General features: G+C 35.9%; 1 protein-coding gene across 7 annotated transcripts in view; it reads right to left on the reverse strand.

Moving 5' to 3' along the window:
* Positions 1–7,471: 7,471 nt before the first annotated feature.
* The window catches only part of LOC114880795 (TGF-beta receptor type-1), a 32,011-nt gene continuing 26,379 nt past the window's right edge, over positions 7,472–13,103 (reverse strand). For 5 of the 7 annotated variants that reach the window (XM_029197187.2, XM_029197185.2, XM_029197190.2 and 2 more), the window contains 5 exons: positions 11,088–11,306; positions 10,212–10,445; positions 8,632–8,975; positions 8,253–8,492; positions 7,472–7,601 (listed from right to left, as the gene is read on the reverse strand). In XM_029197187.2, the coding sequence (XP_029053020.1) occupies positions 7,479–7,601; positions 8,253–8,492; positions 8,632–8,975; positions 10,212–10,445; positions 11,088–11,306 (1,160 nt within the window). In that variant the 3' untranslated portion in view covers positions 7,472–7,478. Of the gene's footprint in view, positions 7,602–8,252; positions 8,493–8,631; positions 8,976–10,211; positions 10,446–11,087; positions 11,307–12,301; positions 12,470–13,103 lie in introns of those variants that run through there. The other 2 variants (XM_029197191.2, XM_029197186.2) reach the window with 2 other exon arrangements.

Consider the following 13,103-nt stretch of genomic DNA (forward strand, 5'->3'; position numbering starts at 1 on the left):
CGACTGAAACGAGACCAGCCTCCAGAATTCCATTGTCCCATTAATTACAAATCAAATGTTAATTAATCGTTAATAACATTAGGTACGTATATCTATTAACAGTATTAAGATTCACCCACACCGTCAGGCACACATCATACTGCGACAGTGGATGATCAATGATCGATTTAATCGATAATCATTAATATCTGAATTTAATATAAATTATATGTATAATTATCTTTCATACTGGTAAAGAAAATTTTCTTTAAATATATAATCAACGTGTAGTCGTGTAATAATATTTTATGAGTATCTTCCTTCGCATCGACAGTAGATTGAACTATAATTAATTAATTAATCCTCGAATAATGGAGCTGGGTCTTTGCTAACCCAACTTAAATTTAACACTTTAAAGGTCGTATAATTCCTTTTCATCTAAAATAGAATTATTGATAAATTTATATTATATTTCACAGCTTCTATTCTATATTTCATGAAATTATCATTTTTAGAAATATTGTTTACAGAAATCCACGTATCGAAGTGAAATTTTCCATTTTTATTTTGCTAAAGCTTATCTTATTTATATATTTTTTTTACAACTCGAGTGTCTAACAATTAAAGCACCATTGCATAATACATTTTAAAACTGACCCAGCTTCCATCATTCCTTATCTATTCAGCTTTCTATTTTATTTTCAATTTAAAAGTAATTGTGGATCAAGTTCTTATGTTAATATATTTTTTTTTTAGTATTTCTTATTTTTTTGCAAAAGATAATAGATTCTAAATACTGTATGAATCGTATACAAGTCCTGTAGCAAAAGGATTAGAAAATGTTTCTTCTATTAAAACTCGTCGACACTTCTACACGTTTATCAAAGGCCAATAAAGGGAAAGAACCGCGTGCCTGTTACAAACATACGTTACATGTAACTAAAAAAAAAGAGAAAACAAACACCATCCACCAATCCACCCATCCGTCATTACGAAAAATTACAAGTGCTCGTTCTATTCTTATGTAAATCGTCGATAAACATTTACACCGTTTATGTACAGGGTATAATACATTAGAAAAAAAGAGGAAAACGGTAAACAGAAATATCGTCGCTACGATAATAATCGATTAATATTACAATTAATTATAATAATGGTAGGTACTCGTTTTAGAGAAATAAAAAAAAAAAGAACAAAGTTAAGGAAGAAGCTTTCGTTTATAATCAGGTCGAATATTACGTACTTCGGTATGATAAGAAAAATTTTGTCTGCCTGCAAAAAAATTCATTCGCACACGATAGAAATAAATCTAAGGAAAAATAATTTCACACGATTGTTTAAATAATTGTATTCTTAACCCATTTGCGCCATGGTCACACATGATAAAATGGTGCTGTAAAAAATTCAAAAATTGTTACTCTGTCAAAAAATAGTATTTCAGTAGAAAAATTATCAAGTCAAAAATTTTCAAAGATTTATCTAAAATTTCATTTATGGACTGCAATGTCCAACAATTGCATTATTATGCCAAAAAATTCATACTTGAAATCTATCATTTTCATGATTCATCTTTTTTATTAAATACAAAATCTATGTTAAAAGTCATTTTACTTCCCTAGGTTTTATAATAAATCAAATGATACAAAATTAAGATATGTTTTCATGATTCGGACCATTTGTCACTTTAACAGCTTGGTACAAATAGATTGAAACGTTAAAAGTATCAAAAAATTGTTCGAAAACCTTCAAATGAATAAAAAAGAAAATGGTATAAAAAACAACGATAGAAAGAAAGGAATTTAAGATTAATAATAAATGGTAACACAAGGAAAAAAGGACGCAATAATGAGTCTACGTTAGCTAGATGCACGCCAATTCCTCTAGAAAAGATTCGATTGAAAATCAGGGCATTATTTAGCGAATCTAATCATTAGCGACTGCTAATTAACGCGTAATGTGGTTACACAAAGTAAGTCTGAAAGCTATGGAATTGTTGCACCGTTTCAACGATAATATACCTGAACTCTTAAATATTACAGTTAACATTCTAAAATATACATTGACACGTTGCACGGCAAAATGATTTCCATGATACTTTAACAATTCATAATTTCAACAATTCAAAAATTCATAATTTTATTATGATTCCTACTTCGAAACAGAATGATTTTTATTAAAAATATTCCTTCTAATAATAAATATTTAGAAGACAATTCTGTGAATAAATAAAAATAAATAATATTTTTATTATAACAGAAAACATCCTTCCCTACAATTTTTATTCGATACACCTTAAAAATCAATTTATTACATTAATCACGAATAATTTAATTCTCGGGGATGTTTGTTAATTTTTTCACAAACTTTTCATCAACATTCAAAGAAATCAATATGCCAGTCAACCTATCGACGTCAACGTGACGTTGAAACGATCCAACAACCCTGAATTTGATAAATTCTTTCTCCTGTAACCGGTGCTCGCAACACCCAGTACACGTAACCAAGGAAAAAAAAACAAAAAAACGCGGTTTTAAACTAATAAAAGCGGACGACGCCAGGAGAGCGTCGTCCCAAAGGTACAGGTATCTCGCATTCTCTAATACGATGCAGGTATACACGCCACCATTTTGTTTCGCAACGCCACGATTTCTATTATCGTTTTACGCCTTTGCTATATTTCCTCTCATTTTGTACAAGGTAGGGCTTAAAAACGGTAAAGAGGGGAGTAAAGAAGAGCGGGTTTGAAATATATTATTTGGCAGTTCAGTTATTTTGTCGGATATGAATCAGACTCTGTTCGATGCTTCGACACCCAGGTGACACGATGCCCTCTTTCTAGGATCGTTTCGATCGAAAACGTCACCGATCGCAGATAAATCGTCTCGTCGCTTGGAATTATGAGACGGTAGATATGATCTCGTTGACGAGGAAAAAATATCCTTCCATTTCGAATTTTTAATACGTTTCTTGCAAAATCGAATATTGTACACTGATGAAAAAGATATTTTAGTTTAGTAAATTTCACTGAGAAATAGAATATTTTATTAAGAAATTGTTGAATATTAAAAATGAATTAAAAACACTTTTTCAACAATATGGAAGCAAATAATGAATAAAAATTTAATTATATGGGTGGAAGATATTTTTTCTCGAAACAACGTGCACATGTGTGAATACTCTGTGTATACATTATCGTTACTGGTCTCTCGCGTTAGTTAACATTCGATCTGTTATTGGCACAAAATTGTACTAGTAATATGGAAACACCTGCGGGACGTGACCGTCGACGAAGTTCCATAGCCAGGTGATCAAAGAATGTGATCCCAATTGTTGGATTCCTTTCATATCTACTGTAGAACTGCATCAACGCACAGCAACTATACATCATTATTTATATACATTTGGATGAAATGGAAGCTTCTTTTGGTTAAAGATAAGTGTAGAAAGAAGAAGTACCCATCAGTTGTATTTCATTTTGAAAGAATTCTGAGAGAACTTAGGGAAAGCCAAGGGAACCTAATCACGGTCTAGATTAGATTTTTCTAAATCATCCTAGGGTCTTCCTAGAGTTTTTCTAAGGTTCTTTTAGAGTTTCCTAATTTGGAAATTGCCGAACTTGAGATTTTGATAGATCTAAATCATCTGGATTTCTAAATTTCTAAATTTCCATTTTACAAATTTCTATATTTCTAAATTTCCAAATTAGAAATTACTATATTTCCAAATAGCTAAATTTCCAACTTATCAAATTTGGAAATTTTTAAGTAGAAAAATTTGTAAACTTGAAAACTGGAAAATATGGAAATCAGATAACACTATTTTAGGGTCCTCCCAGATTTCTCCTAAAACCCTCCCAAAACTAAGCGCCAGTGATGAGCAACTCTTCCCTTTACTCTCACCCTCAACTCTGGAAATCCTCTACATTGCACCCAAGTGTACGTACCATAAATTAGCCTACGTCGTAATAGGAATGTACGAGAAAAACGCCTCGAGAGGAAGCGAAAATATCCGTTCGTTAAAAAACAGCGTAAACTCGAGCGGCGTTACGCGTTGAATCGCGGTCAACTGTTATAGTTCTCGATTATTTAATCGTTATCTACTATAGTCGAATATTATAGATTGCTCAGTCTTTTGGTGAATTGCAGAATCTGCGATATCGAGACGGGAACGCGTTTGTTCTTTGCTCGGTGACGTTTCCACGTGGAAAATGATATTCTATCTTGCACAAAGAGGAGATTTCCTTTTAACGAGAACAATGATTTATTTATTCAATGACTCGCTAATGATTTTCAATTGTATCGTATACCCGTATTATTTGAATATCGGCGACGTTCAACTTGCTCAAAGAGGATCGCGCAGCTGGGTTTCGAACGGTTCTCAGTGTTTCGAAAACGGAAGAGAAAAATCGTCGTTGGTAGAAAAAAAAAACAATATAAAAATACAGTTATGTGTTCGAAGGACCCTCCGTTCTTTTATACAATAATAATCGCAAGTTCGCAGATTTTCACGTTGACTATTGGATGACGAAGATACTTTTTCCCTTCTCTTCTTGCTGATCATCTCTTACGTTATCTTCTCTATTGTATTCCATAATCATCATCTTCTTCTTTCTTTGTATTTCACTGTTCGTGTTCTCCTTTCGTGATACGCCTATCATCGAGAAAGTATACACTGAATTTTTCTGTTTTTCTTTTTTTTTTTTTGTTTTTGTTTTTCTTTAACATTACCGATTTAACGAACCATGCTTTGTCAAAAACATGATTTAGCTTCGCAGAGAGACATACCATACGCATTCTTGCATTCTGCACTCGTTTCACAACAGATGCATGCAAGCCCGTCCTCGCGTTTACGTTTTGTCCCAAGAAACGTATACCGCGACAAGTATCCTCCTTCGTGTTCTTCTCCGAGAACGCGAATTTAAAGGAAAACGTATAGAATATCACCGGTGAAAAATAGAAGAACGAAGGGGAATACTTGATGGAAGCATACGAAGCTTATCAATCATGTACCATCGTTATCAGTCGCATCTCTCGTTTTCCTTTCATCGATCCATGAAAAAATTCCCGAAAATATAGTTTCTCCAATGTTTTACTTTTTTTTTTATTTTATCAATTCATCTTCACCTCTCTTTCTCTCTCATTTTCTTTTCTAATCTCTTCTTCGTTCAGTCATCTTACTCTCTCTCTCTCTCTCTCTCTCTCTCTCTCTCTTCTTCAATTTTTAATTCTTCCATTTTTTCACTCTTGCTCCTTTCTCTCACGCAAATGATACATTCATTCTTGAGCTTAGCACCCTTCAATTTCAGCCTTCCTGTGTTACAAAGGAAACACGCTTCGACAGTCCCGCGCATCGCGACGCGCCGCCTTCAGCTCACGTATTTACTATGATACGCAAAAATATTTTGTCTTGAGCAAAACACCCGGGTATGTCTACGCTAAGAATACGCGCCAGTCTGTTTATATAGTATATATGTATATCCTGGTGTAAGAAACGAAAGTGAAAATCGTGGAAAAATACGTTCGTTGTAAAAACCTTAAGTAGAAACTTAGCGTACCGAAAGAGTTTCAGTTTGAATGATAAAAAAATGAAAAAATAATTTTAGGAAGAGTTTAGAACGTTCCTATTTAAATCATAGTTTCCCATAAAGAAAACCATGTGTGATTCAACCACATGGTCGTTTATATTAATAATAATAAATTTCTCGATTCTCCTATCTACCCTGTATACACAAACAGGATTAAAATTTTCAACTCTGTACACTCGTAATCAAATCAAGCTTTCGCCAGAGAAATTGGTGATGCCTCGGGTTTCCGTCCATATCCCTGGGCATCCCCGGGGAAAATGAAGATGCAGCGAACGTGGCCTCGTATATACAGAGTGTTCGACAACAGGTGGGCAATATTTTAAGGGGTGATTCTACGGATCAAAATAAGACGAAAATCAAGAATAACGAAATAGCGTTTACGGCTTTGTTTTCCAGTTATTAACGTTTAAAAATTCGAGTAAAAAGCACAGCACCGACGACCGAACGTCAGGTCAGCAGGGGTCAGTACAGTCATAACCAAGAATCGTTGAATAGTAAAAACTTGATTTTCGTATTTATTTTGATCCCTAGAATCACCCCTTAAAATATTGCCCACCTGTTGTCGAACACCCTGCATATAGGTATGTGGCCCACCACCACCCATGGGGGGTCAAATTTTATAATATTTAATAATTAAAAATCATATTACTTTGTTGCTAAATCACTTTTAATATTAAGATTTTTCATATATCTCCATTTTCTCTAAGGAATCTTGATTTGATCCCGAGTGTACGGAGTGATCCGAGTGTACGGAGTGAGTCAAGATGGGTAGTAGACCGGGTAAACCGATGATTTACCTATCGCCCAATTGTATCACTCATCATGATCTACCTTGTAGTTAAAATGAGAAACAAGGATATGCATTTCTCTTGTAACACGGTTTGTATGGTATATGCTCCCGAAAAGAAAAGTCCAGTCTCTGCATGCACCGGTAAAGTAACGAATCTCCATACGACGTAGAAAAGAAGAAACAGAAAATAGGAGACAATAGGAAAGTTTACTCGACATGGAGGCCTTTCTTCGTAGAGCTAGTACGAAAGGGGGGAAAAAACTTGCATGGCGAAGAGAATCGAACACTGAGGAACGTTGATCGATCGATCAAGAATGAATTATAATAATCAGTAATCGTCTTGGTGCAATGATCCTTTGTGATCAAAGAAATCTTTGGTTTGGTTAAGCGAATCCTGTAGCCCGACAACGAATATACATAATAATACGCGCGCGCGTGTGTGTGTGTACGTGTATGTGTGTATATATTAATATTCGTTAATATTAATCAATAATGGTCACTATATAATAAATTTATATATTTCATTATATTATCGCTATTAATAAATATACAGTAGCGGTGTGACGCGTGATCAGGCGTGATCATTCGGTTAACCAAACTGATTTTGCGCGTGTTTTTCGTTAATTAGATCGATCAATCAACTGATCAGCACCTCGATATTTCGTGTGGACTATCCCCGCCGACCCTTATGTCCTTATTTCTGACAGTCATAGCTCGTTCACGTTTTTGAAAAACATATTTCGAGTGGCTGACTACCCTTCTACCGCCTCGCGTATACAAGCTGATAATGGAAATTAGATTACGACCCGACGAAGTTAACGCGATTAAAGGAACGTCGTCTCGATTATTAATTTTTTTTTTCTTACCAGTCTTTCATTAGGCTCTCTGCTTCTCTATAGAATTCTCATTTCATCCAGTGTCTCTCTCTCTCTCTCTCTTTCACACTCACTTCCTCTCTGACTCGCTCTCTTTCTCGTACGCAGTAACACGGCACTTAAAAGTTTTTATTGCGATAAGTGTTACGGTAAATTGAGTGTCCACAAGTGTGTTTCGAGCACTTTCATTCTGTTTTATCGTATGAACGGTCAACGAGAAAACTGACGCGTCCAGAAGCGTCTCCTCGTTTCACTTTAGGTCCTCCATCGCACCATAATTGGCCAATGATTTTTTAATCCTAAGCGCGGTTAATCTAGCTGCCGCATTGTGGTACCAACACTCTTTCATCACCTTCGACATCACTTGCAGTGCCTGCAAAAACGAAAGAACCTTATTAATTATTTGACACGCTGTTGATTGTTTTTTATGAAGAACAACCGTGACGCACGTGTGACAATCATTATTTCTTATTTTGCATGTCTTCAAAACAGACCAAAATTATTTGATAATATGAAATATTAATAAAGTATTTCCAACGTTTCTTCAGCATTGAAGGGAACTTCTTCAGAAGTGTAGGGAGGAGGATTCCTTAAGCTCTCCTAAGATTCTTTCAAGGTTCTCAAAGAGTTCTCTCAGAGTACTCTGAAGGTTCTTTCAGGGTTCTCTTAGAATTCTTCTAAAACTCCCAGGATTCTCTAAGAGTCCTTCTAAGATTCTCCTAGGATTCTTCTAAGGTTCTCTCAAGGTTTTCTCAGGGTTCTCATAGAATTCGTCTAACACTTTTCTAGATTCCCCTAGGGGTCTCTTAGGGCTCTCCCAGGCTTGCCCCAGGACTCTCCCAAAACTGAAGGCAAAGAATAGGTCGCTCCTCTCCCTACACTTATTCTCAACCCAGAAAAGCCTACATTACACCCAAAATATACATTCAAATACACTTCTGAAAGAAGCTAATTGCAATGCTGGCGAAACGTTGGTCCTAAATTCTGTAATATCATACTATCTACACCATCTAATTATCTTTACCTCGATCGACTGCCACCGATTCGGTATCGAGGGCCTTTGTCTATCGGTGCACACAACTTTACGCATCTCTTCGATCGTCGGATCGGAAGGCACCAAGTCGTAAAACGGTAACTGATATTCGTCGTGGATCCCACCGACGTTGCATCGCCTGGCGATCTCCCAGAGGATCAGCCCGAGAGCGTACACGTCAGCCCTCTTGAACGATTCAAAATGGTTCATGTTTACCGTCTCTTCGAGAACCTGAAAGCAGAAACAACAATTCCTCAGCAGCTGTTCACCAGAAGATGAAACTTCCTCCAAGGCGAAATACAAAAAACAGAGTCAACTCCGATTCAATTATCGTTACGAACCAAGTATGTATTATTGTTTTAATAATTACCTCAGGTGCCATGTATCGTTTGGTACCGACCCGATTATTATTCAACTGAATGTCGACGGTGTTTGTTCTTACGTCGTGTCTGACGGCCAATCCGAGATCACCTATGGCGCATGTACCATTCGTCTTCACCAGGATATTTTTCGACTTCAAATCCCTGTGAGCTATGGCTGGTTTTCCTTGCGTGCCAACGATCTCCATGTGAAGATGGGCCAACCCCGTGGTGATCGACAAGGCCATTCTGATCATTCCATTCGTGTCCACCGTCGATACGTTCAAGTAATCGAACAGAGAACCTTTCTCGTGATAATCTGTGATCAGCCATAACTGGGTCCATGTACCATTATCTAAAGAAAAATGGAATCAAATGGAATACACACGAGAGTCTGTAAATTGTTTCATTTCCTTTTTCTGGGAATAAAAGTAGAACTTTTGTATGATTTTATTTTTACAAATAAATAGCTACAAGACAGTTGAAATGGTAAGATTTTTATTTCAACAAAATAGTTCAGTATTATTCGAAGTGAACTTAAGAGGAACTTTAAAATTTGGAAAATGATCGTTGCTCCGGCAGATTGTAAAAGAAATTATTAAACTGCGCAGTCCGTATTCGTGAGCTCGAAGAAATATTTATTATCAATGCACACCGCAAGAAAAACACGAGGTATCGCAATCAACTATTTCGTAACACATTTTCTGTTTTTCTTTTATTTTTATGCTTCGTATAATACAAAGATACTATTGTCAAAGCAAACAAAATGTGATTAATTGAACGTAATAAAACGTCGTAATAATGAAACATTTTAAAATGATACTTTAAAATGTTGGAAATTTCATTAAACAATATTTTTATTCTTAACAAATTGTTCTGTCTAAAACACATTTATTATACAAAAAAATAATATAGTTAATTACATACTTAATACCAGTAACTGCGTATTTCGTTATTGAAATCATTCGGCGTCATGACACACGGTAATCGAACTATTTTATTAAAAATCATCCCAGGTAGCGCGTCCCTCCCTGCACCTTAGAGCGCGTCTCCAAATCTTGCTTATTATTTTTATAATATTTGAAAATCAATAAAATCCTAATAATATTAGCGATGAGTTTCTATAAAAAGTGTTAACGAAATAATGGTCCGAGGATGTTGAATGTATAAATACCTACCCTGAATCGTAATAAACAATGCAGCAAATTTCACAGGACAAAAGCAGAAATACCTTTGAAACAATCTGACCGAGATTGTAATATATTCCTTCGAGCTCGACATTTATAGACCGAAATGTGTCACCATACATATACGGTTAACATAGTCACCTATTAATATTATTTAGGACATTCGAACAAAAGGCCATTCAATAACGATTCATGTCTCTGTTCGAGTTATTATGGAACTTACGAAGTTCCCTTTAACCCTTTGCACTCGAAGATTTCAAAGCATTTAGAATCATGATTGAAAGATTAATTTCTTTAATTTTTTGCTCAGCTATGTGGCACAGTCGTGTTTCGAGCGCAAAGGGTTGAATTTCAATCGTAGATAAAAAAAAATGCTCACGAACGTGTGCAAGCATGGTGCCCACCTTTGTTATCAGCCGCGATAAACCCGAGGATATTGTCGTGCCTCAGCATCACCGTCTGATAAATTTCAACCTCCCTGAACCAAGACCTCTCCTCTCGGGAGCTGAAGATCTTGACAGCAACGTTCTCACCCCTCCAACGACCACGCCAGACCTCGCCGAAGCGACCCTTTCCGATCGTCTCCACCAACTGAATCTGGCGGGCAATACTCCGCTGTACCAGAAGCGGCAGGCCTACTTGGATGAGGATGGACATTGAAGAACACGAATTTCAGTATGATTGAAGATAACTCGTTTTATAAACGAATTAAAACATAGTGCTCGGCGTGAACGAGTTACAATGCAAATTTCGACCCTTCTTCAGATTTTCACCGATAGTTTCTCGAGAGTGTCAATCTCGTTTAAGTGTCAGTTTAGCGAAATGGAAAGTGAAGGAATAATTTATTAGTTTGAAACTTGGAGGGTTACTGTATTGATTTAAATGGATAGGGGGTAGGTTCGCCTTCCAAAAAATATACTTTGACACTCTTACCATTCTAAAATTCGAAGGGTTAAAAATTTCAGAATTCTAAAATTAAAGATTTTCAAGTTTTATAAATTTCCAAATTTCCTAGCTTTAAAAATTCCAAAAGTTTAAGACGTTAAGATTACAAATTCTCAAAATTGTAAGATTACAAAATATTAAAGTCCTAAATTTACGAAATTCTCTGATCAAATTCTCTGAAGAAGGATTACAGTAAAACTAGAATTCTCGTTCGTTAACCCTTTTGTTATAGAGTTAGCCAAAAAGCAAACGAAACATTTCATTTATTTATTACTTTTCAAGAGAAAAGGGTCCGCTAGCACGAATTTATACCAGGATACTTTTATTTGACCTACCCGAGCCGCTACCACTGGTTGTCTTCTCCAGCATGTCTCTAATGGTAACACCATCCAGAATGGGTCGATCCGAATCGTCAGGATCAGGTGGGGTTGGTGGTTTGGTTATGTACACATGATAGATGACCATGACAACCACGCAGATCGCGCATATCGGCATCGCAATCGTCAAGGCCATTTTCCAAGTGACCCATGTCGCGTCATCACCAATCGATGGCACTTTTGGTAATAAATCATTGATTATGCTTTACTCATTAGCGAGATTCTTATATATATATATATATATGTGAGATTGCTCAGAGAAACGTGAACACATTCGATATACATTATTACTTTTAACCCCTTTCATTAATAAAGATCATTCCATGCGTAATTATTTTTTAACTTTTTCTTCATTCTAAATTAACAAAATCACCCGTTGCCTAAGTTATTTATTATATAAAGATATGTATTTTATAAATAAAATAAAATGAAAATAATGTAATGCAATCTGGTTAGTGATACCGAGCGTGTCGAGCAAAGAATTATACATCAGCGATTCTGTATCAATTTTGTAACAGAGAAAGGATCAACTCTCCTCAAACTCTAGTGGCAATATTTCACGGGGAATAGTCCCGAGATGTTCGAAGTAGTTGAAGCAAATCGAATCGATCGAACGTAACACGTTTCTCCAAGCGATCGGAAAAGCCAGCGAAGCGAGACTTGGACAGAAGATCGAAGGATATAAGACGCGAAAGCTGGCAAAAACGGAGATGTAAACCTTGAGCAGAGACATGCTAAATGACAAACACACGACAAAAGCATGCGTGATATTAGCGGCAGGCACATGCGAGTTAAGGTTCGGTGCGAACGGGTCAGAGGGACCAGGACCAAGGACAAACACTTCTTTCAATTTTCAACAAAACCATTTTCGATAATTGCCATCATCGAATCTTACGTCCTTCCTTTGCGTTGATAATGAAGAAAGAAAAAATCAAGCACCATATAAGTATGTATGTACATGTTTGCGTGAAAGAAATAAAAGAAAGCAGTATCTTGATGATCTGCCTCTTCCATCATTTGATCGATCGCCAAAAAATCAGCCATCTCTGTTACCTGACCAATCAGTCGCAAGTACATGGGTGATGCAACCTCAGCATGAATCATCGCGAGGATACAAGGCCTCTTTCGTGATCTCTAGATCCTTCGAGACATCGAATTGCAGCTCGACTTACCTGGGCTTCGATCGTCAAGCGTGGCGATGATGAACTCCTTCAAGGCGGATGCTGTTAATTGCTTATTCCTCGAAACTCCACACGTTAACCCATTCATTCCCAGATGGTGGAAATAAAATATGTATTTTTCAAGAATTATGATGTTAATATTTATGGTACATATTATAACACTTGCAATATTATAATATTATAATTATAATATTAATATTAGTCCACTATAAAATTAATATTTATATAATAGATTAGTATAAATACCTATTAATTGTATAGTAGACTAATATTAATATTTGCAGTATTATAATATTATAGTTACAGTTTAACAGTAATGCAAGTAAGTATCACAAATAAATAATCAAAAAAACAGATATTTGGGTATCAATGGGTTATAAAAACACGATGTTATATTTGAAAGAAATTTTTTGATAAAAAAAAATCTAAGGGAGAGAAATTGAATTTCGAATGATTCAATTGCTTTACGATGGAAATTGGAAAGATTACGAGGGAGTGGACATCGTCGTGAAAGACAAATATCCGAGGAATCGAATCAATCACAGGACGAGAACCAACCATACAGCAGTCCACGATAAGGCACCAACCAAATTGTTCCCCCACGAGAAATACTATAAGAGACGATCACAAGGGAATGATTGCACGTCCAGAGGATACCCAATCAAAATTGGGAAGAACGTGGAACATGAATACCTTGCTGACTCACAATGTTAGTGCATGAAGATGCGTCCCGATGCTTCTCGTATCGGCTGTGATATGCATCATGCAGTTTTTATCACCTTTTCTCAGTAAG

The sequence above is a fragment of the Osmia bicornis genome, chromosome 4 (assembly GCF_907164935.1).
Source record: "Osmia bicornis bicornis chromosome 4, iOsmBic2.1, whole genome shotgun sequence".
In the NCBI taxonomy this organism is placed as follows: domain Eukaryota; kingdom Metazoa; phylum Arthropoda; class Insecta; order Hymenoptera; family Megachilidae; genus Osmia; species Osmia bicornis.